This window comes from Mya arenaria, chromosome 4, assembly GCF_026914265.1.
Source record: "Mya arenaria isolate MELC-2E11 chromosome 4, ASM2691426v1".
NCBI classification, from domain to species: Eukaryota; Metazoa; Mollusca; class Bivalvia; order Myida; family Myidae; genus Mya; species Mya arenaria.
The window spans coordinates 49347515-49373672 of NC_069125.1; the positions used below are offsets into that span (position 1 = coordinate 49347515).

A 26158-nucleotide genomic window follows, 5' to 3' on the forward strand; every position below is an offset into this window, starting at 1 on the left:
GCAGAATGCCATGGAAACTACAGGGACCAGCCAAGCCGACAAAACTAGTGTATGCAGAATGCTATGCAATGTCTTCAGAAATAAAATGAACAAAATAAACATGTTCTGTTTGGAAAACAAATTTTAGATTCAACAGCGAGAAATTCGAAAACAAGTTTTTTTCTTGAAGACCACCCCAGAAGTCGCACCATGGCGTACACTCAACATAGATAATTCGAAATACATTATAAAAAGTCGTTTGATGCCTGTGTCTGAACGAAATATTGACGTAAGCAAACATTTGTTTCAGACGTATATGTTAATTGTTGTCATGGCACGCACGCACCATACCATATTAGCTTTGAAAGATGGATCGTTAGTCTCGAGTGTTTAACTGTAAATGTGTACTGAAAGCAAAAAAGGTTAATTGTCTGATGCGTTTTGTTTCATAATTCATAAGCAATGTCCATTACTTTACTATTGCAACGAGGAAATAAATCAATTTTATAAAACGATCACATTACGCTCTAAACCTTGCGCATGAGAAACAATGAAATAAGCAGATTATACTTACAAAGTCATTTAAAGTGTGTGTTGAATATATAAATTCTTCAACAGTAAAAATATTAAGAAATCGTATTATTCTGCATTTAGTTTTTTTTATTAGTGGATACTACTTTTTGATATTGTCTGTATAGAAATGCAACACTTTTGAGAGAAAAACTCCTAGAAGATAACCAAGACGTTGCTCCTGTATTAGACGTTGGTGATACGCTCAATGTTAGTTTAGTTTTACATATATCTTTATGGAATACACGGCATTGATACCAAAGAGGGCGTGATATCAATATCTTCAAAGTTTTGGACAGACCTTCATATGAAATGAAACCTAGAGAATATTCCAACATCAGTTCGATTTCTTAAAAAAAGGTATGGATGCAAAGTCTCGTTGTGTCAAACCACATATATGAAGAAGTATGAGGAAGTTGGAAGATAGTGAGATACACACATGACGGTGGAGCGACGCTGTTTGTCGGAGGAAGTATGAAAACCTCTTGTCACTATTACATGAACTATTGGCCATTTGACAAGCAACAATTCTCTCTTTCTCTCTCTCTCTCTCTCTCTCCTTTTCGTTGGGTATATGTCCGATGTCGTTTTGTTACAAACTACAAACCACTTTATTTATACAAAAATATGCAAACTCCGAACGAGTGGTATTTGAATGGCGCTGTCGTCAATGTTAACTTTGAGTCAGATCGAAGTTGTTGAAAATGTAAAAAAAATTGAACGGCATGCAACTTTCTATGTCCTTACAATTATTCTTCCCATATTAAATACCGGAGCTGTTGTCCTGTCCGTCTTCCTGGTACCAATTGACAGCGGTGAGCGGCTTGGATTTTTACGCAATTCGTCTCTTAACGGTATTCTTAAATTTAATACAGAAGAAACTGGATTGGTCAACATCAAGATTCAAACGCAGAACACTGGAAATGTTCAAGAATTTTCAAAAGATAACTCTAACAGCGAAGTACCAAGAATTACTTGGAAAGGTGTCAGCATGGCAGTGGACACGTTTTCTTTGATGTGTTTATTTGTGTTCATGTAGTGTAGTTGTATTATTCTTCTTGTTGTCATCGCGATGACGTCAGAATACCGTAACTGACAATATTTGAACAGTAGCTGTTATTAAGAAAGGACGCTTGCTTTAAAAATGTTGTGGAATTGCTGCATTTATATATTTAAAATCGTTACAATGCGTGTTTAATAGTAGACATTGTATGTATATTTATTATGCTTTCTTGTTCTCTGATATGCATTGCTTTTTTCCTTTAAAACTGCACGTATTTATGTGATGGAAATAAATTGAATAATATCTTGAAGTTTGAGTGTACACTTTTTTTTTTACATATTTTGACAACGTTGTCGCCAACAAGATATTGAGCGTGTACCATATACAGAGTCATACACTTCGGATAACTTTTCGCAAACCTATTGTTGTCCCAAAAACTATTTAGCCTCGCGAACCTATTGTTGTCCCAAAAACTATTCTGCCTAAAGCGAAATGAAATAAATTTCATGAACATTGTCACACATGGATTTCTTTCAATACACAAACAAAAGCCGGTATAATTGTTCCACATACCATAAAACAACATCTCTGTTTACGATTTGTCAGTAACAACCGCGATTTTTAAACAGTTAGTTTACTATTCAGAGATTATCTTAGAAAGTGTATTGCCCTGGGGGCAAAACCAACGAAACGTTCCGCAAATCAGTTTTGGAATTGGTAATAGGATGCTCAAAGTACGTCGTTTCTTTTGAACACAACGTACACACACGTATTAGACTAATAGTTTTGTTCTTTCAATTGAAATGTTACTTGTCACTATCGAAGTGCATACTTTTATTATAATCTCCTTTTAACCTCCTACATGGTACGAAAACCATGAACGTTTAACTCTTAGTAATGTTTTTTCATCAAGATTTGGTCATCGACGTCACAGTTTTGAACACATAACTGGCTTTTCCAGACGGTTTACGCGGGTCCGCATAACCCTTCATCTCTCCGTCTTCACTAACGAAAATTGCCTCCAATACCGTGAATTTGTTTCCTGTAAACTCGGTAGTTTTATGACCTCTTCCATGAAGTTCATCGAGTATGTCCTGAAATAAATTAAGTATACCGAAATCAAATAATCTATTAGTCTAGTCCCATCGGTTAAGCGACAATATCTACAAAGGTCAGATACATCAATATGGTTTAAGAATATAGAGTTCTATCACAAACGACATTAATCCCATAGTCAGGCTATCGACAAGAAACGCACAAAACAACAAACACAGTATTATGATACATGATTTATTTACAACTATTTGCTTAACCGACTTTGTACGATCAATTTTCCAACATCTTTACTGATTTGTTTTGCTGATTTTTTATCATTGTTTTTCAAAACAAGGGAATAAAAATGATTTAATCGGATTCAGACCTTTGGGAAATCCCTTTCGATGGAAATACTGTTCTCGAAAACCAGCGGGTGGAACCGTTTGGAATCCCCGACTTCATTGAAAGGCACATCTACCAACAAAGTTTTTACTAAGACCTAAAATGAAATAAAGATTTCAATAAAGTGAGTAAAAATGTCTAGTCCGCACAGCCGTTCTTAATACTTGAGTCAAATTAATGGTTAACGGACTCCTATGTTCCCTGTACTAAACGATATTGTCAAAAATGTTGTAATTGTATAGTAAACTTTACGATGCAACGGCTTTTAGCATTTGGTTTTGATAGAGATCCATAATTTATATATATTTAAATGTTAAATATATTAACAACAATGGCCTTACTTGTGCGACTGTTGTAGCAATCTTGCTACCACCCGCTGCTCCAACAACCATTTTCACCTTCCCCTCATTGTCCACCACTATACAGGGAGCCATCGACGACCGGGGCCGCTTTAGCGGCTCAATGCGGTTTATTCTGTCCGCCTTAAATGGCAAATATGTACAAATAAACTGAATCCATTTTGTGCCACCACCTCAAACTATCATCATTATTATGTCCTCAAAAACGAGACATACAATAACGTAATATACATATGTATGTTTTTAAGTTTATGTAACGAATGTCGAAAAGTCCGTACAAGTAAAATATGACAAGGTTATGTGGTTGTATTGAACTGTTATAGTATGTCTACCATATTACCCCTTGTGTTGTAAAGTCGTCCATTTCATTATTCCAAATAATGCCCGTTGAATTTGATGCAAACATGGATCCAAAGCTGAAAAACATTCGCAATGTTAATGGCAAACTTTCAATGAATACTACTAGCAAATATGAATGTATTCATCAATATTAAGGTATTACTTAACCGGTTTGGAAAATACCGCTTTATATAAAACGCATTGCTGTATAAACAGCAACTGTCCTTCAAAAGAAGAATCAAAACGCTTTATGACACCTGACTGAGAACATTCGAAACATGACTGAGCGTAATCGGTAAACACCGTAGATACATAACAGGGTTAAATCAATAGCTAATTGAACATAAAGCTGCAGCTATTAGTTCGGAAATATAAAGAAATAATTAAAGACAAAGCATGGAATTTCAGTACGTCTTCGTTGCATCTTTTCATTGTTACAAGTATATTAATTACGCACACGAACTTGTTGTCGCCACGTTGTTACGGTTTAAAGGTGAGATCTGTACCCTGACAGCCAAACTGATATCATCTACAAATAGCTCCACCCCTTTTTTGTAAAAATCAAAACTAAATACTCGTATCTACTAATCGTCATTATTTTGCGCTAGGCTCAAAATAAATACAATGTGACCCAATCTCACACGTTTGAATAAAACATATGAAAGGCACTAAAATATCACAAATTGACACTACTATTGGGTGTATTTATTTTACTGTAGAAATTATTTGTTCACGTTTGGAATATTTAGCAGTGGAATTAATATTTGAGTTCAGTAATAGCAAAGGTATTTTTCATATTTTGAATAACCAATCGAAAATAGTGCATAGAATGTTTGTCTAAAAGGTTTAATGGCCACCAGTTACAGATTACAAAAACATCCATTAAGTGCATTAGTGGTGGAACAGTTTTCTAAACAATAGCTATTATTAAGCTAAAACCATCACTATAAAACTGGTTATCCGTAGCATTAAAAACAAACTTGGTAAAACATTCGCACTGTCAAGATAAGAAATGATTGTTCAAATTGTGTTAGCTATCCTTATATTTGCTGATACTAGTTGCGGAAATGAGCGTTATGGAAACGCAACGCGTTTGAGAGAAAATCTCCAAAATAACTATAACAAAGATGTCGCACCCATACTTAAAGCTAGCGATATACTTAATTGTACATTAAAGGTTAATCTATATGGAATATACGACATCGATACAATACAAGGTGTGATATCAATAGCTACAACTGTGGAGTTGTCTTGGACAGACCCTAAACTAACATGGACTCCTGGAGACTATGATAACATAAGATCAGTTTCGTTCAGACGCAGCGATGTGTGGACACCGGTACTTGTAATATCGAACCCTATAACGTATCAAGAACTTGGAGGATTATGGGAGAAAGTCAGGTACACAAACGACGGGAAAGCGACCGTTTTCGTTGGGGGATATATAAAGAGTACTTGTCATTATTACATGAAATATTGGCCATTCGACAAACAACAATGCTCTCTCCTCCTCGTTGGCTACGATATGTTTGCTGACGGAGTTCATCTCGAAAACAGTGACGAACATGTGAACACCATACGATTTCAAACTCCCATTGAGTGGTCTTTGGATGATGCATACGTCACATTTGAACATTTTGACTACACCCAATTGGTTGAAATTGTGATAAAGTTTCATCGGCAGTCATCATTCTATGTCTTAACAATTATCGTGCCTGCGTTTTTGACCGGGACTGTTGGATTGACTGTTTTTCTATTACCAATTGACAGCGGCGAACGACTCGGGTTCTCGATCGCATCAATGCTGTCTATGAAGGTATTTTTAACAGTTATTGCCGATGAAATTCCAAAGACGTCTGAGCCGATTCCGCTGATGTGCATCACCGTCTTCATACTCGTTATAACAGGAACGCTGGAACCTTGTCTGGTAGTTATAAGTATCCAACTGTATTACAGGGAAGCCCCAATGCAGAAGGACATAATACACGGATATATCATTGCTCTGGTGAAACTAGCACATCGGAATCATATTAAAACAGAAGACAACAAGGTGATTGAAATAACTCAATCGACCAAAAACGGGGAACAAAAGAAAACTGAAGATGTTGAAGAATTCTCCGGAGCTGAAAATAACAACCTGAGCAACCTGACGTAGAAAGATGTAAGCCGAGCGGTTGACAATGTTTCGTTTATTGGACTATCAGTATTTATGTATGGTAGTTGTTGTATTTTTCTTCTGGTCATCGTTCTGACATCAGATTATAATAATGACGTTAATATGTATTGAGTATTTGAGCGTTCTTAATATAACAATAAGTTATTTTGACTATTAAATGGAATGTTCAATATTGTGACGTGTGATTCTTGTGAAACATACATTTTAATATTAATACTAATATATGTATGCTAAAGCGAAAAATAGAGATAAATAAATTTTCGATTTAATGTCTAAAAACGCCTGAATAAATCAAAACTCTTAAACGAATTAAAACTACTTACTACCAATTAACCGTTGAAGTTACAGAAACAGCGTCACCGTATGGACTTAGTACCGATACGTGAGACGTCCCAACGTGGTCATCGTAACTTCTCATGGCGTCCGCGTAATAACTGTAGTCATGGGTTTTGTCTGTGAATTTTGTACGCAAAATGTCAGCATATTCTTCGGATGTCATTTTGCCTATTACCTGAAATAATAAATTACATTTCTGTTAAGCCATTCGACAAATAAAACCAGTTCAATCTTCTGTTTTCATTTTTAATTCGCCTTTAGTAGATCTAGATATCCTTTTCCTGTTCCCCCCGTTATCATTGAATGTGGATTTTAAAAATGCTATACCGCTTAAGCCTGCCTAAGCAGATGTTGACAGTGTTGCACCTACTTTTACTGTCTATGAACATTCTAAGTCCAACAGGGGTTGCTCTACATCATTTCTATTATTTGCTTCCAAGTCATCTATTTTTCGGTGGAACTACTATGAAAACAAAAACCTTAAGTGAACACTATCTAATGTTTGTTTTTAACTAGAGCAAGATGAAAATGAATTGTTATAATGAAACAATGCACATAATTTTTCATAAAAACGTAAACCAATTAAAAAAATCAACTGTCATTGAAACCGTCACACTATCACCTTGGTCATGTCTGGGTTAAACAGTGGATCTTCAATCTTCAAACTATCTGCGTCTGCGAACTTAAGAGCCTCTATAATCGCATGGTACATTAAACCAACATCTTCTGATGACTCGAGATCCACGTCCTCCCATGCAAAACCACCTGGATGGACAACAGGCAAAAGTTGTACAAAACAAAAACTAACACTTACAAATTCACTTGGGTATAAAAAGCTTGTTATAGTTAAACATATTAAAAAGCAAAAGATTCTTCTGAGAACCGACTCATTTGTGTAGCATTAGGTTAAATTCAAATGCAAGTTTATAGCAATGGAAACGAGTGCCCTCCTCTAGCACCACTGAAAGGCTAAGGTTTAATTCAAGCGATTCCTCGTTTAATGATGGTGAGAACAATGGAAGGTACTCTCCTTTGGCACCATGAATCTTGTATATGCTTAGGTTTCAAGCAATTACTTAGCGGCTTACCTACGATTGAGGTTGTTGGACAATGAACATAAGGGATCCTTCTCTGGCAACAAACAATGTGTGGAAACATAGCTTCCCTACCATATCACACACCATATAGTTTTTAATCAAGCGATTACTTAGCGGCTTACCTAAGTTTGAGGTTGTTTAGAGCAATGGAAAAGAGAGGCGCTCCTCTGGCACCAGGTTATGTGTAGATAGTATGGTTCCTACACAATGCACTGCAAAGTATTTTCAAGCGATTCCGAAACGGTTTACTTACCTGTGAGAGTACTCAGAGCGAGTGCGACTTTGGCTCCCCATGTGGCCATAGGAAGGATAAACTGGTTGAAATCCCTTTACCGGACAATAAATTATATTATATAAAGCATATTTTCAAGGAAAACTGTAGCAGTTTACCTACGTTTCAGGATGTTCAGAGCAAGAGCGACTAGGGGCCCTCCCGTCGCTCCAGGCATGGTATACAGGGTAAGATTTCCCAGCTCCACGTACACTGGTGGGTCCGTTACAACATTGTAGTTCAAGATGAAGTCCTTCACGTCAAGTACCCCGTCTGGAAATGGAAAAACAAATAGAGGAATACATTCACTTTATTTGATTATTTTGTATTTTCAGTTACACCATTAAAATGCAGTGGCTATTGTTGAAAAGTCTCTGAAGTTCTGAATGTGAACGATTTGCGAAAGAGTAATTTTGTTTGATAGGTATGACCCTATTGGTACACTTGTCTATGTTATTGGGGAAGGTAATTTTGTAGGCGTGCATCTATATCATAATAGAGATACTGTTGTATGAGTATATCGCTGGTAACATGTGATGCGAACAGATATGTAGCTGAAGAGCTCTATCATGGTGGGAATAACTAGGTAATGAAAACCAATAATCTCAATCCGTACCATTGTCTACTTCACTGCATGCATATACTTCATCCCTTAATAATATATCAGTTATTATCTAATCTTTGAACACCTGACCGGTCCTAATGCCAATACATCATGTAAAAGATCTGCCAATTTGGCTTTGAACCATTTGCTATATCAGAATGAAAAGCGTGGCAGATGCCAGTTCCATCACTAGTAACTGTACTGTTATTGTTTTGGGTCTCTCTTGCATAGCATTGTTCTACTCGGATTGTCAAGAAAATCAAGGTTAATACTTCAATTGTGAAATGCGTTGTTGGTCACGAACACAATATTTCTATTAATTTTTACCATTTCTTGTGAGTGTTTATATTTTATTTTCCTATATAATAACATTAAAACGGAAACGAAAATGAATTACCACAAACTCGACCACATCTTTGCATCACTTCCAAAGTACGTTATTTTGGTGTAAAGGACATGAAATAAATATGCTTGCACATTCATATGCTTTAAAACCTATAAAGAAATAAGCATGCTTTACACGATGTGATGAATTGAAATGGCTTTCATTTTCGAATCAAGAGACGTTACCTAAGTCAACATTGACAGTTGTTTTTTTAATTAAAATTTGGGTGAGAACAATCCGACGATAAAAAGACAAACACTGCGTGAAATTCGGTTGGGATTTAAACCTTGTAATTAACTAGACAACGTCAATACCCATGACCCTATCTTACCTTCGCACAACGGAAGGAGGGTTGTTGACCTAGATGTTTCAGTTTAACCTTTAACAAACAAAGCTATTTTTGTGTGTACTTGTATTATTCTCTTTCTCCGTTTTTGTTTTATTTTTCCGTGTATTTAAATGGCATAGACGAGTATGTATGTACTAAGAACTATCACTGTATTGCTTTTAATTTGTTTAAAATATTTAAATTTATATTTGTTGATGATATAGTTTTGTTATTTGATACAGAGTAAGGATTATAACACTGTTGGTTATTATTAGAAAATTATTGTTTCAATCCAGAGAGGCAAATATTATGGTGTTTAAAAGATCGTAAAGTTAAGTAAGTATAACTATAAAACAATTGTATTAGGATAGAGAAATAGACATAGTTCCTTGGTAAAGATTTTACCACTTTTGGTTCTTTTACAAAAACTGGACAGAAATTGAAGGCAGTTTATAAGGTTAAAATTGAGTATCTAAATACCCCCTGCATTTCAGTTAAGCACATATATGATCTTTTCGATATACTAACTTATTCACTCCTAAGTTACGTGTCGGAAATATGGGGTCTCAGTAATAGTCCTTAACTTCAAAAAGATACAATTACATCTTTGTAAAGACTTTAAGGCGATAGATTACAAGCCAAGACTAGACTGTCTATGGTGAACTTGGAAGGACCTTATTGTTATGGAAAATGTCAGTCAATGTCAATGTATATTGGTTAAAGATTGTAACAATGGACACTGTTAAATATGTTAAACTTATGTATGATAAACTCAAATTTTAAATTCTTGTGTTTACATGTTAAGATATTTGTGACAAGCATTAAGTTTTAATGATGTTTGGTTAAGTCAAAGCGTTGGTGATATTATTTTGTTCATGCGTATGTTTAAAAGAAGAGCTACTGATGATTTCATACATACTTGGAAGTCTGAGCTTGAATAGTCTACAAGAACCAAAATGTATGTACGTTTACCTGTATTTGAATTGCAACCATTATTGTGTAATGTAAACATAACAAAAAATGGTATAAATGTCTAGGTTAAGAATGTCATCTCATATGTTGAAGATCGAAACCGGTAGATCGCAAACGACAACTGAAATCCTTAATAATGAAAGCAAATGTCTATTTTGTAATTCTCTTGCAGACAATTTATACGTTACTTATACGTCAATTGTATGCCAAAATACGAAATATATTTAACTATATTGTTTTAAAAGACCGAGTATGATTAAGTTAATTGAGTTGATGACCACCACCTCTCAAAAATGTGGTTAATAGAACAGTGTCAATGTTTGTGTATAAGGCGTTTTAATTACGAATGATTGTTCTAAATAGAAAAAAAACATATTCTCCGTTCGCCATTGTTTATCGTGTCTTGTGACTTATGACTTACTTGAATTAAAATGTATCACTTATAATATGTACACTCATGAACATATTGTCTTATTTATAATGAAATAAACTAAACTAAACTATGTTAAGGCATCAGACGAACCTGCGTCTTGTATTTCCTTGACGAGTGTGCGAGTGAGGGGGCTATTATAGATGTGATCGGGGCCGTGATCTGCCACGCCCTGTAAGGTGTCTGCCAGGTTGGGCCAGTAATGGATATCCCCCGCCTTTAGCGGCTCTCCCGTCTCCCTGTCCGAGCAGAATATGTTGCTACAATGCGAGATAGATGCAATTGAAATTTGTATAAGACAACCGCATTTATTTGTTCCGGGAAAAGTCAAGAAATGACTTCTTACATCGTAATTTTTTTCGCATTGCAATACGGTATCTTTTTTTAAAAATCACAACACTGAACACATCGTACTTATTTATTCCTGGAGATTCGGCAATATTGAAAAGATCTACATTTTTTTTAGAAAAAAACCCCAAGCTGATGGAAGAGGGCGATGGCAATGTTGCTCTTACACATGACAGTAAGTACTGTCAATAAGAATGTTCAACCAAGCTTACTGCTATTTTCTTAATGAGGAAGTACTGAGTGCTTTCTCTGAATATTTCTTTCCCCTATGTATTCATGAACATGTTTTTTAAGTAAAATGGAATTATCATTAATCTCGAAATGTGACGTTCGTTTTATTACCTTATGCTGTAATATTTACACGTTAACTTCAATTTCTTAAATGAACTGCTTTTCGGCAATTGCGGTAATCATCCGATGAACGCAACATCTTCGGATATGTTCGGATCGCGAAACATCGCATAACATTATACATGGAAATGGTTTGGCACATTATTGTTTGTATTGTGTCAGCAGGTCCCGTAGAAAATAAATCAACATTTTAGAAAGTGTTCATTTATGATTTCTAAAATGTATTGTTGCATATTTTACGTTAAAAAAAGATTTCAAGTGGTTGATCATTTCCCACGTTATTGTGACATCATTTGTTAAACTGTTTCCGGTTGCCGTCGGGTCGTTCTATTTACGGAATGGGTGAAAAAGGATTACTGTAAGGTTTTCTTAAATGAAATGAAGTATTTTTTAACAATTCGTGAATAAAATAATGAGCTATTGGTGTAAGTATAAGTAATGAATTGCAGGATTGATGTCATTATCGGAAATTTGAACGCAATTGGGCTGGTCAAAATACGCTTAGAGTACACTTCACACACTTAAACCACCCAAATTGCGTTCAGACCCCAATAATGACATCAATCCCGCAATTCATTCCTTTAATACATTATACAGCGTAACGCCGTGAAGCGATTTTGAAAAAAAAATCTGATTTAAAAAGGGATTGGATAAAAATATCAAAGTCATTTTTGTCCGTTGCATGTCCATAATTTTATATATTGCTGATAGAAATGACTGCAGTATAATCTGACATTTGAGCTCGATGTTCGCAACAGACAACTAGACAATTTTCGCATTTATTAGGACAAAGCGTGTGTTAAATATGAAAGCGAATCAGTTTGTTGTAAAATTGCAAACCGAATCGCATAGAATTAAACTTATTTCCAATTGTAAATTAGTTAAATATTATGTTTATTGCAGACAAACAACACACACATGCACTCAAACAAACAAAACTGACGCTATTTACCATATCGATGGATACTCCAGTAGCGTCTGTCCACGTTGCTCCAGGCGACTGATAACGATCTGCAAGGCAGTTCCGGTGTCGAGGGACAGGGGAAATCCCTCCCGGAGCATGGTAATGGTAGGCGCGAACAGGTCCGCCCAGGGCAGCCGACCGTAATGCTCGTGTGCGTATTTGTATGCCTTCAGTTCGCCCGGCACCGCGATCCGCCGGGCGTTAACTGAATTATCGGGTTAGTTCAAACTTTATTTATTTGACAAATAGCATACAAACATACATACGTTATATGTATAGAAATGAAATACATCACAATGTGTTCGAGGATTAGAAAACAAGATATGCAATGATCGGATTGGTATATATTATGATTAAAATAACTACCTGGACTGTTTATAATTAAATTTAAAAAAAAATGTTTAGTGAATGATTTATAAATATATGTGTGTAATAAGCTACAAAAATGTAAGGAGATAATTTTTACTGCTATTATCATGACTTTACTAGTATAAGAGGATGTTATATTTTACAAGCCATTGCAGTAACGAGTCCATTAGACATAAACAACACATGCTAATATCAAAACCACAGTAAAATTATCATCATATTTTTACGCATAATAAGGAAAGTTTTAGTATCTACAAATTCATTTCAGCTCGATTGTGACGAAAGCTAAGCTTATAGAATCACTCTCGAGTCCGTTTCATGGGCAGAAACCAGTACTGTGTCCTTTTTTGAGAGGCCATGAGAAAGTACCCCTGATGGGGATCGAACCCACAACCTCTTGGGTGAGAGGAGGACACCTATACCACCAGACCACTCTCACCTCCCGCTTTTAGTTTAAAAGTTTTATTACAAAATATACAGTAAAGACACACCGTAGACTAGCGTATGCGTCCATGCTACAAACATGCATGCGTACCTTAACAAATGATGGGATTAAATACAAGGAGCACATGAACAACTAAAACAAACTGGGCTTTTTTGACGTAATATAAAATTTGAATGTATTAAAAAGCAAAATATATTACAACACCTTTTACGTGTAAGAACACTAACTATGTTGTGTTTTATTGAACAAAATAGCGGACATGGCCGCGGGCGCGATCGGAAAACCGTCCAATGCAAGCGCCCTATGGCGACTGCTGTCGTACACCAGCATGTAGCTTCCTGAAATATACCGACTCCTACATGTATACATACAGTGATTTTCCCAGAATTGGACATATTTGTAAACATACTGGATATAATGATGTGTGGTATGGTGTGATAGTACAGCTAAGATACGTAAAATTCTAGCCGCATGTTTGGCAGCACATGCACGGGGACAAGGAATTGGAACAAAGTACATTTAAAGTGGCACCATGCTTGCTACATTTGATAGATGTGAACATTTTTTTTTTCAGATCATTATTATGTTTAACTGATTTGACTTAAATGATTTAAAACAACAAAGTAAATCCCCATATGATCCGTGTACAGATTTAAAAAAGCAACATTTTGGCGCTTTTTAAACTGGGAAAATCGTTGCCACAAAGAGCAAATTATCTGCAAATCAATGGTAAAAGATTGCTGACAAAAGATCAGATAGCAGATTTGCATATTTCCGTTCGAAAATCAATGTTTTATGGCATAAACAATAACTAACGGTTTAAGAAAAATGCATAAAACATTAATTTTTGAACTTAAATATAAAAATCTGCGATCTTATTTTTGTCAGCAGTCTTATATAACTGTTTTACATGGATTTTCGCAAAAATTGGCTCGTTACAAGATAAAAAATAGTTGTCAAAACCGTAAATCTATGAGAGTGCAGCTTTAAAGGCTTATATTTTTAAAGTTAAAAATGACATTAAAAATTTAATAACATTAAAAAGTTGCTTCTATTCTAGTGCTTAACTATATTGTGTCACTTAAAAGAATACAATATATATCTTCTAAAAATAGAGTGAAAATTATTCATATCTTATATATTTTTTCCATTTGCCTGCTATATTGTAGCCGTTTCTAACATACATTAGAATCGATGACTCGCTCAACAGCGCAAGTACGACCTCTTGTCAAGGGCACGGTAAAGAGTGACGATAAACGAGACTTTATAATCTAAAAAAATGTAATTTTGATAACGTTTGACTTTGTTATATGTTTATGTTGTTTTTTTTCATTTATAGTTCTTCATACTTACGCGTATATTTCAATCAATCTATTACGCATTATAAGTAATCACAATTTCCTAATGTTATTATAAAAGCTCTGATTATGGTTGTATTTGGTGCTGCTGTTGTTGCTGTTTTTGTTTTCTGATTGGTGCAAGAACAACCTGACTTCAGTTTTGTTTATAGTTCATAGTCAATATAAACCAACATAACAGTTTCACGTTTCCCTTAGCAGATGACATGCAATAGAACAATGACTTAGCATCACTGGGACACGATGCTCTTAAAATTATCCAATAGAACGCAAAGACAATTATTGAATTTAATCTGCCCCATTATTGTCACTGAATGCATTTCAACCGGCGTCAATATCACAATTTTAATTAATTAGCATCGCCGCAGACTTCATTGTCTCTCGAGCATTAAAGGAAAGTCTCGCCAAGGTGTCTCTAGTTGTCATGCCAACCATTACAAGGCCTGTGGAAAAGATTCATAATTCCATAAACGTTTTTGTTTCAGCGCAATCCAATTTATTATTATTCTATCTTGAATACAAGGCAACTTATTGAATATTGGATTGCATTGATCATCTTTCTTTAAAGGATAAGCACGTCTTTGTACGCATCAATGCAAACATCAATCGTCCATTAATATTCCCGGAATGGTAAGCATTCATACTGGTAAACATTTCCGGCGAAAACGATTTGGTATAAAACCATCCGTCATTTTGAGTAGCGATAAGAACGCCGCCATGATAAACCATCCTTTCACCAGGATCTGTATTTTTATGTTGTTTACATGGAAATGGAAATACTGGAATGCATGCTTGGCAATCTCGAATATGTTTATGAAAACACTTCCTATATGTATATGCTATATAAACACAACATTCTAGTATCAAGTTAGTTAGCATGCTGTTAAACATGAACACTAAATGTTAGTTCATCCATGCCCCATTCCGTAGTTTCTGTTCGTTTAAAAGGGTAATAGCAGTAGAATCTCAGTGGTGGTAGGGGTATATCCAATTCATAGATTATTATCTTAGTTTGGTGCCTACTCCTACATCGGTGTTTGTCAGAAGAAATGACATGTTAAATCCTCACGGTTTGCACAAAGAGATACATGGATTATAGGCAACACCAACATTCGAACCAATGTATAAGGTATACAAAGTATATCAAGATGCCTTCAGTTGCGTGTACCCCGCACCATTGTGGTTGGTCATGTTTTGGTAGATGGCCTCTGTGATGTCCCCGGGCGCCACCTCCCGGCCGTCCACGGTGTAGGCGTCCCGGGCGTTCCGATCATAGATCACCATAAACATACCTAGCATAAAACACCAAAAAACCTGGTTTTCTGGCTTCAAGCAACATTTAAAAATCGATAATACGAAATGTAAGAACCAAATAATAACTTAACTGTTCACCAAAATATATATAGCTTGGATTAGCATTAAACTGAGATGAGAGCATTTTATTACAAATCACCGAGATCAAAAGCTTGCAATGCATTTTCTTGCAAAGAAAATTCATGTCTTCTTTGAATTTAAGGAAAACAATTTGTATTAAAATAATTGACACTTCGGTTCGGATGTTGACTTTTACTTTCGTTTTGGCGAAACACAAATAAGGAGGCAATGTTATTCACATATATACAGTAAGTCTATAAAGAATAAAGGCTCATTAAACCAGTAATCTCATTGGCTCATCACTATAGCTTTACAGTTGGGATAAAATCGATATTGGATGTATTCAACATAATAGCAGCATTAGATGATAGAGTGACTATCTAAGTCAACCGTAGAAATCACAAAACAAGAAACATGCTAAATAAATTTAACATCAACATAAAGGAAACACTTCTTCAAACACTTGCATATTCTGAAAGCAGAACTGTATTTGTAGGAGCATTTCAAGGCTATCAACATCAGTTTGCGTGCCAGAGGAACTTATTTCACTTGACAAGTCAGAAACTGTTATCAGTCTCAGGATGATGGGAATATTTTAAAGTGACACTCTTATTCAAAATCAATACATAAACATGTATAACAAACATAAATTTTGAGTGATAAACCTTGAACTACTTACTAAATAATGCAATAATGGAAAATATTAATTACTGAAAAAAAGATTGTAACCGTGTATTAAACAGCAGAAAGCGTAAAAATATCAAATGATTGGTGAATGCTAAAAGATTTACTGTGATCTACTATACATTTTTAAGGAAGAAATACCGTGTTTTATTCACATTTCTTTCAAATTAAATTCGGTATCTTTCATAAGATGTTTTCGACATTTATTCATCCTTAAGGACTGTTAAAACAATATTTTTAATTGTGTTATATCTTATTTGGGAGTAACAGTGCATCTTTAAGTACCAGCACAATGATTTTTGACTTGATACTTAAAAATATAATAGTAGGCTTACTAGTTAGATATATTTTGAACAAAGACTTTTATTGCTGACAATTGTACATAAGTAGTAACACATGATATACAGTAACACGTGGCAGACATATGCCTTTTAACATCTCTACGAATCGGTATCATTAATTGTATAAATCAATATAATTGCGTTTGAGGCAAGGAGAAACCTTTGTTTATTTTATATCGATTTTTTGTTGTAATATTTATCGATACGCACGTTATCATAATTATGTAGTAACAAAATGGCACCATTTTCCATAACCGGACAGTGAATAAACGAACGTGATTGAAATGCGTTCTTAGATAAAAGAAGAAAAAAAAATGACCCTTAACAAAGAATGATGTGGAAATTGCTGTTTACATCAGAATGGAAATTAAATTCAACGAAAACAACCGTGGGTGAAAGTAACTCGTTCTATTCGGTGCCTTTTTATGTCATGTTTTAAAAAAATGTAGTCAAAGAGCGCCCGAATTTTTGAGTCGTATTGTTTCAAATATTTGTGCACGTCGTCTGATTTACTGATTTTTGAAGTATTCGACATTGAAAACAACATCTTAATGTAGCGCAAATTCCTTCCTGATATTACTCTGGAAAAAAACTTTAAAGGAAATATATTTCTGTTGGTGAAAAACAATTGATATCAAATGGCTTTTTATTCTCTTCCTACTGACAAGACTTGACCTAACGTAACGTTTCTAAAACAATGTCCAGATCCACTGAAATAAATGAACGAAATGTTAATCTATCTAGTTCAGTACAGTACAGTACCGTATAGTTCATTTCATTTGTTTCATACGTAGAAAACATAATACATTTAAAGGAAATGTATACGTATTTAAGATGTTGCTGATTGGTTGCTGCTCGACACTATATGCGATAATCTCCCTTGATCCCTACGGACATGATCTGTAGGCAAACAACAATGGTTGAACCAATCATTCAACTTTTAAATACAATCATATCGGAGTACTTTTTGATTACTTCCATGAAAAGGTTTAGAATTTTATTTCCAAAATAGTTTTTATATAGTTCTAGAATGCCCGTATTACCAAATATAATGTTGAGATTTACCTCCACCGATGCCCATGCTTTGCGGAGTACGTACGCCGTTACATATGAGGGTGGCTATAGCCGCGTCGACCGCTGTTCCCTGGCGGTCCAGAATGTCCCTTGAAATACCAAAAACAAAATTGAAAAAAATGTTTTGTAAGCATAGCATACATGGAAATAAAATAATGGAATCTAAAGGGACACGCCCCAAAAGCCGAACATTTAAAGACAAATCGACAGGGTATGATATTCCATTGTGTATTAAACTGAGTCACGCTTGTGTATCTAATTTTTACCATTTTTTATTATTTGTTTTGCTAATTATCATTTATACAGCATATGATTATGCAAGTGTGTAGTATATCTGCGCAAAGATGTAGTTATCTTTATGGTCAAATATACACAGCTTAATGGGCTATAATGGCTTACCTGCCTACGTCAGAGCAAGCTTCGTGGTCCGAGACGACGGCGCCGATAGGCACTTGTATATGCTGCTCTCCAACCCCATCGGGAACCGCCTTGCTGTTTTTCCGGCTAAGCCCCACGGCAAGCCCAATAGCTAGCCCAATTCCGTAGAGCAGCAACATCACCAGCACCACAGTGATGCAGATCATCCGGTTTCTCGTGCAGTGGCATACTTTGCACGTGCGAGGCTTCTCCGTGTAGTCTTTTTTATCGTGCACGCTGAACAGTGGACTGCATGGTAAGGTAAAGTTATGTGTAAAATGTAGACAATTATGGTCAGTTCAAGTGCAAAGGATGATTAACATGAAACAGACAAAACGGTTTCTTTGTCATACTGGTCTATTTGCACGTATTTGAGCAATAAAAATGATACGAAACAGAACAACAGAAGTTTGTGAGTGTACAAAACAGGAACAGTGTTTGGGTTAATAGCTGGTACTATCATCGTTAGAAATAAATTTTCATTTTCAATTCAGAGTTTAGCATTTGAGTAATCAGAGTTGACTTTCTAGAAACATAAAAAAGCCAGAAAGCTAAAGGCTGTTCTGTATCTGTTAAGTGCCAACGAACATGTTAGGCAAGGTTTTCATTGTATGCGAGAGCTCAGTTGCAGATAAATGTGTTCTTAATTGTATGTACATTTAGGTAAGAAACCACCTACTCTTGCGCGGCGGGAGGTGTTTCTGGGTTCCGGGTCTCCTCTTCAGACATCTTCACTTGTCAACCTTCTGAAAATGACAATGTAGCTCTAAAACCTGGTCACTTTGAATACATTAAACATAAAATCCGTTTTTCAAAGATAGTACTTACTACATATACCAGGGAGTTGCGTAGTTATTACACATTCCAGTCTAAGTAAGTACTACAAAGATCAAGGAATAGCGTACTTACTACATATAGCTGGGAGGTGCCTAAATGTTTCATACACCCGAGAGTTGCGCATATCACTATAAACATTAAGGAGTTGTGCACATATTACATATACTAGTCGTGTAAGCATAACATATACCACGGAGATTCCACAGTACTACATAGACCATGGAGATGCGTACGTACTCCATAGACCAAGGATATGATTGTGTACTATATAGACCATGGAGGTGCGTACGTACTACATAGACCAAGGATATGCTTGTGTATTACATAGACCATGGAGTTGCGTACGTACTTCATAGACCAAGGATATGCTTGTGTACTATATAGACCATGGAGTTGCGTACGTACTACATAGACCAAGGATATGCTTGTGTATTACATATACCATGAAGTTGCGTACGTACTACATAGACCAAGGATATGCTTGAGTACTACATAGACCATGGAGGTGCGTACGTACTACATAGACCAAGGATATGCTTGTGTACTATATAGACCATGGAGTTGCGTACGTACTACATAGACCAAGGATATGCTTGTGTACTACATAGACCATGGAGTTGCGTACGTTATACATAGACCAAGTATATGCTTGTGTATTGCATAAACCATGGAGGTGCGTACGTACTACATAGACCATGGAGGTGCGTACGTACTACATAGACCATCGAGGTGCGTACGTACTACATAGACCATGGAGGTGCGTACGTACTATATAGACCAAGGATATGCTTGTGTATTATATAGACCATGGAGGTGCGTACGTACTACATAGACCAAGGATATACTTGTGTACTACATAGACCATGGAGTTGCGTACGTACTATATAGACCAAGGATATGCTTGTGTATTATATAGACCATGGAGGTGCGTACGTACTACATAGACCAAGGATATGCTTGTGTACTACATATACCATGAAGTTGCGTACGTACTACATAGACCAAGAATATGCTTGTGTACTACATAGACCATGGAGGTGCGTACGTACTACATAGACCAAGAATATGTTTGTGTACTACATAGACCATGGAGTTGTGTACGTACTACATAGACCAAGGATATGCTTGAGTACTACATAGACCATGGAGGTGCGTACGTACTACAAAGACCAAGGATATGCTTGTGTATTACATATACCATGAAGTTGCGTACGTACTACATAGACCAAGGATATGCTTGTGTACTATATAGACCATGGAGGTGCGTACGTACTACATAGACCAAGAATATACTTGTGTACTACATAGACCATGGAGTTGCGTACGTACTACATAGACCAAGGATATGCTTGTGTATTACATATACAATGAAGTTGCGTACGTACTACATAGACCAAGGATATGCTTGAGTACTACATAGACCATGGAGGTGCGTACGTACTTCATAGACCAAGGATATGCTTGTGTACTATATAGACCATGGAGTTGCGTACGTACTACATAGACCAAGGATATGCTTGTGTATTACATATACCATGAAGTTGCGTACGTACTACATAGACCAAGGATATGCTTGAGTACTACATAGACCATGGAGATGCGTACGTACTTCATAGACCAAGGATATGCTTGTGTACTATATAGACCATGGAGGTGCGTACGTACTACATAGACCAAGGATATGCTTGTGTATTACATAGACCATGGAGTTGCGTACGTACTACATAGACCAAGAATATGCTTGAGTACTACATAGACCATGGAGGTGCGTACGTACTATATAGACCAAGTATATGCTTGTGTACTACATAGACCATGGAGGTGCGTACGTACTTCATAGACCAAGGATATGCTTGTGTACTATATAGACCATGGAGTTGCGTACGTACTACATAGACCAAGGATATGCTTGTGTATTACATATACCATGAAGTTGCGTACGTACTATATAGACCAAGGATATGCTTGAGTACTATATAGACCATGGAGTTGCGTACGTACTATATAGACCAAGGATATGCTTGTGTATTACATATACCATGAAGTTGCGTACGTACTACATAGACCAAGAATATGCTTGTGTACTACATAGACCATGGAGTTGCGTACGTACTATATAGACCAAGGATATGCTTGTGTACTATATAGACCATGGAGTTGCGTACGTACTATATAGACCAAGGATATGCTTGTGTATTACATATACCATGAAGTTGCGTACGTACTATATAGACCAAGGATATGCTTGTGTACTATATAGACCATGGAGTTGCGTACGTACTATATAGACCAAGGATATGCTTGTGTACTACATATACCATGAAGTTGCGTACGTACTACATAGACCAAGTATATGCTTGTGTACTACATAGACCATGGAGTTGCGTACGTACTACATAAACCAAGAATATGCTTGTGTACTACATAGACCATGGAGTTGCGTACGTACTACATAGACCAAGAATATGCGTGTGCACTACATAGACCATGGAGTTGCGTACGTACTACATAGACCAAGAATATGCGTGTGCACTACATAGACCATGGAGTTGCGTACGTACTACATAGACCAAGAATATGCTTGTGTACTACATAGACCATGGAGTTGCGTACGTACTACATAAACCAAGAATATGCGTGTGTACTACATAGACCATGGAGTTGCGTACGTACTACATAGACCAAGAATATTCGTGTGCACTACATAGACCATGGAGTTGCGTACGTACTACATAGACCAAGAATATCTTGTGTACTACATAGACCATGGAGTTGCGTACGTACTACATAGACCAAGGATATGCTTATGTACTACATAGACCAAGAATATGCTTGTGTACTACATGGACCATGGAGATGCATGCGTTTTACATAGGCTAATGATATTCTTGTGTACTACATAGACCATGGAGTTGCGTACGTACTATATAGACCAAGAATATCTTGTGTACTATATAGACCATGGAGGTGCGTACGTACTACATAGACCAAGGATATGCTTGTGTACTACATAGACCATGGAGTTGCGTACGTACTACATAGACCAAGCATATCTTGTGTACTACATAGACCATGGAGGTGCGTACGTACTACATAGACCAAGGATATGCTTGTGTACTACATAGACCATGGAGTTGCGTACGTACTACATAGACCAAGAATATCTTGTGTACTACATAGACCATGGAGTTGCGTACGTACTACATAGACCAAGGATATGCTTGTGTACTACATAGACCATGGAGTTGCGTACGTACTACATAGACCAAGAATATCTTGTGTACTACATAGACCATGGAGGTGCGTACGTACTACATAGACCAAGGATATGCTTGTGTACTACATAGACCATGGAGTTGCGTACGTACTACATAGACCAAGAATATCTTGTGTACTACATAGACCATGGAGGTGCGTACGTACTACATAGACCAAGGATATGCTTGTGTACTACATAGACCATGGAGTTGTGTACGTACTACATAGACCAAGAATATGCTTGTGTACTACATAGACCATGGAGTTGCGTACGTACTACATAGACCAAGTATATGCTTGTGTACTACATATACCATGGAGTTGCGTACGTACTACATAGACCAAGGATATGCTTGTGTACTACATAGACCATGGAGTTGCGTACGTACTACATAGACCAAGAATATGCTTGTGTACTACATATACCATGGAGTTGTGTACGTACTACATAGACCAAGAATATGCTTGTGTACTACATAGACCATGGAGTTGCGTACGTACTACATAGACCAAGTATATGCTTGTGTACTACATAGACCATGGAGTTGCGTACGTACTACATAGACCAAGAATATGCTTGTGTACTACATATACCATGGAGTTGTGTACGTACTACATAGACCAAGAATATGCTTGTGTACTACATAGACCATGGAGTTGTGTACGTACTACATAGACCAAGTATATGCTTGTGTACTACATAGACCCTGGAGTTGTGTACGTACTACATAGACCAAGAATATGCTTGTGTACTACATAGACCATGGAGTTGCGTACGTACTACATAGACCAAGTATATGCTTGTGTACTACATATACCATGGAGTTGTGTACGTACTACATAGACCAAGAATATGCTTGTGTACTACATAGACCATGGAGTTGCGTACGTACTACATAGACCACGGATATGCTTGTGTACTACATCGACCATGGAGTTGCGTACGTACTACATAGACCAAGGATATGCTTGTGTACTACATAGACCATGGAGTTGCGTACGTTATACATAGACCAAGTATATGCTTGTGTATTGCATAAACCATGGAGGTGCGTACGTACTACATAGACCATGGAGGTGCGTACGTACTACATAGACCATCGAGGTGCGTACGTACTACATAGACCATGGAGGTGCGTACGTACTACATAGACCATGGAGGTGCGTACGTACTACATATACCATGGAGTTGCGTACGTACTACATAGACCAAGGATATGCTTGTGTACTACATCGACCATGGAGTTGCGTACGTACTACATAGACCAAGGATATGCTTGTGTACTACATAGACCATGGAGTTGCGTACGTTATACATAGACCAAGTATATGCTTGTGTATTGCATAAACCATGGAGGTGCGTACGTACTACATAGACCATGGAGGTGCGTACGTACTACATAGACCATGGAGGTGCGTACGTACTACATACACCAAGGATATGCTTGTGTACTACATACACCATGGAGGTGCGTACGTACTACATAGACCAAGGATATGCTTGTGTACTTCATAGACCATGGAGTTGCGTACGTACTACATAGACCAAGGATATGCTTGTGTACTTCATAGACCATGGAGTTGCGTACGTACTACATAGACCAAGGATATGCTTGTGTACTTCATAGACCATGGAGTTGCGTACGTACTACATAGACCAAGGATATGCTTGTGTACTTCATAGACAATGGAGGTGCGTACGTACTACATAGACCAAGGATATGCTTGTGTACTACATGGACCATGGAGATGCATGCGTTTTACATAGGCTAATGATATGCTTGTGTACTACACAGACCGGGTTGCGTACGTACTACATAGATCTGGGTATACTTGTGTGCTACATAGATCATGGAGTTGCGTACGTACTACATAGATCTGGGTATACTTGCGTACTACATAGATCATGAAGTTGCGTACGTACTATATAGATCTGGGTATACCTGTGTATTACATAGACCATGGAGTTGCGTACGTACTACATAGAACAGGGTGTTGAATAAATTCTACATATATCATGGAGCTGCGGACGTTCTTCATTTACCAGGGAGTTGCGCATCTTCTTCGTAGACCAGGGAGTTAAGTACATATTATTATATGCACGTAGTACGTACGCATATCATGTATATCATATACATATATCATAAACTATGAGTTTGGCAAATAGTTTTTTCGTGATGACAAATTCTTGTTTTGATTCATTGTCAAAGTCTACACGATAAATGACAATACAATTTGCATTATCAGGAAACAAATAACCCCCAGTAATTTGAATGTTTGTACGGAATCTTATTGCCATGGCAATTGGCGGGATTGCTCTCTCAGGGGTCTATTCAAAAAGTCATCATAGAAAATCGAGTGTCATAACGCGAAATTGCAGTATAGAGAGAGTGTATTTATGCGCTTTTAGGATCCGACTGGGGCTTCCGAAGAGATTATGAGATGGAGATTTTCAAGGGGCAGACGTGATCTGACTGGTTCTTTTTTAAGTGAGAACGAATATCGTACCTTCATGTTAAATGACCTTCGCTTATATTCCTTATTGTTTACTCAGCTAAATGTACTTCATATAAATGCAATCAGTCATAAATTGATACATGTCTCAGTTTCAAATGCACTTATTTGGAACGACACTTTATTTACGAATCTGTTTAATAGAGACGATGTGAAACGCAAATGAGTGAAAACTTATGACACAAAACAAGTTTAGCTCATTTAAGCTGAAAATTACGCATGTGTTATCGAAAGACACCAGAACAATGTGAGATCATTTTCATCCGTTTCTGGTCACGAGCAAACATCACTTTTGGGAATAAAGAGAAAGGCAAAACTGCTGACATTGAGTTTGTTCATATTTTATTTTGTTCAACTTCTATACCTCATAATCGAAAAGCTTTGGTGTAATTGTATTGATCCTTTGATAAAAACAACACTTTCCTAATTATTTTTCATCTTAAAATAAAAAAATATTCTGTTTTATAAAAGAAGAACGTAATGCCGTAGAATGTCTAATTGTTCGCACAAATGCTGTTCTATCACTAAAAAGTTTAGTAGTTTATGCATATTTGTCAAATTGCTTTTACTTGTATCTGAATATACATCAAGCTCTAATACAACAATAAACAGAGACATGCTAGATGGGTAATATTATGTACTTTACTGAGTCAGGAGAATGCCAAAAGCGCTCGCATAACGACGCGTTATGAAAGCTGATAGTGATGGCACTTTTTATATTGTGGGTTTTCAAAAAAAATGTTACATGAACGCTACCGACGATGGAAAGAGGAATTAAATCAGTGTTGTAAATCTAAACTCTGTTATCAACTGTTCACGTCAATATGGAAAAGGATCAAAGAAAAAATAATACCCATATTAAACTTATACACTTATGATTTTGTCCTAAATGCACATTTCATGATCGATTTTACCCCGCGTCTAATAATACAATCCTTGTCTAAAATGCAAAATAATTCAATCGTTGTTTTGCTACCAATGCAATGTCCAACAACATCAAACATATATAATTTGCTAAGACGTTGTATTTGGAAGTATTCCACGAAATCTTTTTTAAATATAAAAAAAAAATGATTTTAGAAAAAAACCAAAAGAGGATAAATGTTAATGCAAGAAACTACTGGTCGTTGCCTGAAGTACCGGTTAAGTGACCAGTTAAATGGTATAGTCACACACAAGTAGTCACTTAGTCAGCGTATAGCTAATTCGATATGTATAGACCTTCTCTCAGAAGTTAATTAAGGCATTATAGTATGTATGTAGTGATAGTTCAATCGTTGTACTATTTTCTCGCAAACAAACAAAATTAACAGTTACCAAACAACAGTCATAGATCTAGAATAATAGGAACATGAGGTGTTCCAAACAAAATATCGTTCAGTTACAGAAAAACTTACAGCTTCCACTGCGATATATAATCCGATGGCAACACTGAATCAGTTCAACTGTTAATAAATTCCTGGCAGCTCCACATTGCTCACAATCCTGATAGGCATTGATAGAAGGAAGCCAGAGAAATGCCTCTCTGGTTTTTAATC

General features: G+C 36.4%; 1 protein-coding gene across 2 annotated transcripts; it reads right to left on the bottom strand.

The window, feature by feature from the left end:
• Positions 1 to 1416: 1416 nt before the first annotated feature.
• LOC128233020 (glutathione hydrolase 1 proenzyme-like) lies at positions 1417 to 26158 on the bottom strand. 2 transcript variants are annotated; one of them, XM_052946873.1, is made up of 14 exons: positions 26018 to 26158; positions 18691 to 18757; positions 17994 to 18260; positions 17586 to 17683; positions 12991 to 13101; positions 11938 to 12154; positions 10380 to 10546; positions 7691 to 7840; positions 6822 to 6964; positions 6187 to 6374; positions 3689 to 3764; positions 3331 to 3471; positions 2973 to 3086; positions 1417 to 2646 (listed from the first exon to the last, which is right to left on the bottom strand). In XM_052946873.1, the coding sequence occupies exons 2-14, from the start codon at positions 18738 to 18740 to the stop codon at positions 2461 to 2463; spliced, it is 1908 nt and encodes a 635-aa protein (XP_052802833.1). In that variant the 5' UTR covers positions 18741 to 18757; positions 26018 to 26158; the 3' UTR covers positions 1417 to 2460. The 2 variants fall into 2 exon arrangements, with proteins under 2 accessions (XP_052802833.1, XP_052802832.1); XM_052946872.1 differs by lacking the exon at positions 12991 to 13101 and adding an exon at positions 15297 to 15413.